Source organism: Cricetulus griseus, unplaced genomic scaffold (genome assembly GCF_003668045.3).
Source record: "Cricetulus griseus strain 17A/GY unplaced genomic scaffold, alternate assembly CriGri-PICRH-1.0 unplaced_scaffold_95, whole genome shotgun sequence".
NCBI classification, from domain to species: domain Eukaryota; kingdom Metazoa; phylum Chordata; class Mammalia; order Rodentia; family Cricetidae; genus Cricetulus; species Cricetulus griseus.
The window spans coordinates 25,228-26,895 of NW_023277438.1; the positions used below are offsets into that span (position 1 = coordinate 25,228).

A 1,668-nucleotide genomic window follows, 5' to 3' on the forward strand; every position below is an offset into this window, starting at 1 on the left:
ACTCAAATGTCACCACACAAAGGGATCACAGGGTATCTCTAGAACATTACTAAGCCAAAAGTGGCCATTGGACCAATGACAACAGCTCCATATGGTGGGAGGAGTTAGGTTCTCAGGATCTTAAGCAATCTTTCCAAAAAAGGCCCTGTCTCAAGACAATTACCATCTGTCACAGGCCAATTCCAAGTTTTAGACAAGGGTCTGTGTTTTACTGTCAATACCCCAGGCCTTTAAGGGAATATCCCAAGACCTAGGCCCCAGGCTATTAAAGCTGACAAATGAAAATTAAAATTAATAAAAGTTTAAGAACTTGGGCCCTGAAAAGGGAATTTCTACAGGTAAGGCAAAATTTAACTCATTTAATCAGGAGTGCCATGGCTGGCACCAGACACCTTGCTCTCAGAGAAGGGAAGGCAACTGTCCACCACTCCTGTTAACATTCTTTTGCTAATTACTGGTTGTACACATCCTGCAGCCTCCCTAGGTTGGAAGTCTGTTGGCCGCAGGCTTCTGCATCTCAGGCCCAGCCTGGCCCCAGCCTCTGTGATTCTCTTGCCCTAGCAGCCGCCCACCAAGCCCGCAGACAGCCAGGTCTCCAGCGATGCCCCCACAGCCGAGGGGTCCCAGGCAGAAGGCCATGCTGTGCCAGAGGGCAGAGAAGGAAGCCGGCTTTGAGGCAGATGGGGAGGACAAGGACGACAGCTTCCTCCTGCTGCAGCAGTCTGTGACTCTGGGCAGCTTGACCGATGTGGACCAGCTCATCCCCAAGTTCGGCGAGACTCTGAAGCTGGACACAGCGCACGATGGCCCTGCCTCGCCGAGTGCTGCCCCGGGCCCCCCGCCCCTGCGGGTCCTGGCTGCGATCTCAGTGGAACAGAACCGGTCCCCGGCGAGGCAGATGCTGCGATCTTCTGTGCCTGCAGAGACCGGGGCCCCAGCTCACCCCGGAGCCATTCGCTGCATGCTGTGGGAGCGCGGGCGCGTGTGGACCTGGGCGGCTCCCTACTGCGTGGTGGAGCTCACTGCAGGCACCAGCGCCCTATGTCCTGTGTCCTGGCAGCCTGGTCTTGAGGGACCTCCAGTGACAGGCAAGCCGAGCACCCTGCAGCCTCTCTCAGGCCCGTGCAGGCGGGGTTGGCCCCAGAGCAGAGCCATGTCCCGCCTTCTGCAACAGCGACGTGGATCTCAGCCTGAAACCCACACCAGTGAAGTCGACCCGCACCAGCTCCTGCAGCAGCTCCTGCTTTCGGGAAACCTCATCAAGGAAGCAGTGTCCCGGCTACATTCACTACAACTACAGCTACAGGCAAATCTTTACTCACACCGATTCCTCAAGCCTCTGTCTGCCCCTGTGCAGGAGCCACCATCACCTGGGAGCCCTTGAGCAGCAGGCAGCGACCCTGGCACTTGGGTGAGGAGGGCGCTGCTCAGAACTGGGGAGGACTTTCTTGTCCCTGGCAGCTAACAAGCAGGGTAGCTTCCTCACCAGCCTGTACCTGCAGACCAAGGGATTCACCCAGATGTGGCTAGTGACAAATCTACATTTCACACCCAAGTGACTGGAAGTGTGGCCGAACTGATTATAGGATTTTAACTTAACTGAACTGGCTTTGAATCAATGTGTTCAGGTTTTTGTTAAAAAAAAGAGAGAAAAAAAAAGATCCTGCA

At 55.3% G+C, this 1,668-nt stretch overlaps 1 protein-coding gene across 1 annotated transcript; it reads left to right on the forward strand.

The window, feature by feature from the left end:
* The first annotated feature begins 637 nt into the window (after positions 1-637).
* Positions 638-1,384, forward strand: LOC113838894 (proto-oncogene FRAT1-like). Its single transcript, XM_027434401.1, has one exon. The coding sequence runs from the start codon at positions 638-640 to the stop codon at positions 1,382-1,384; it is 747 nt and encodes a 248-aa protein (XP_027290202.1).
* The last annotated feature ends 284 nt before the right edge of the window (positions 1,385-1,668 follow it).

Coding starts and splice junctions, on each gene's coding strand:
- LOC113838894 (XM_027434401.1), top strand. CDS start 638: ATGCTGTGCCAGAGGGCAGAGAAGGAAGCCGGCTTTGAGGCAGATGGG.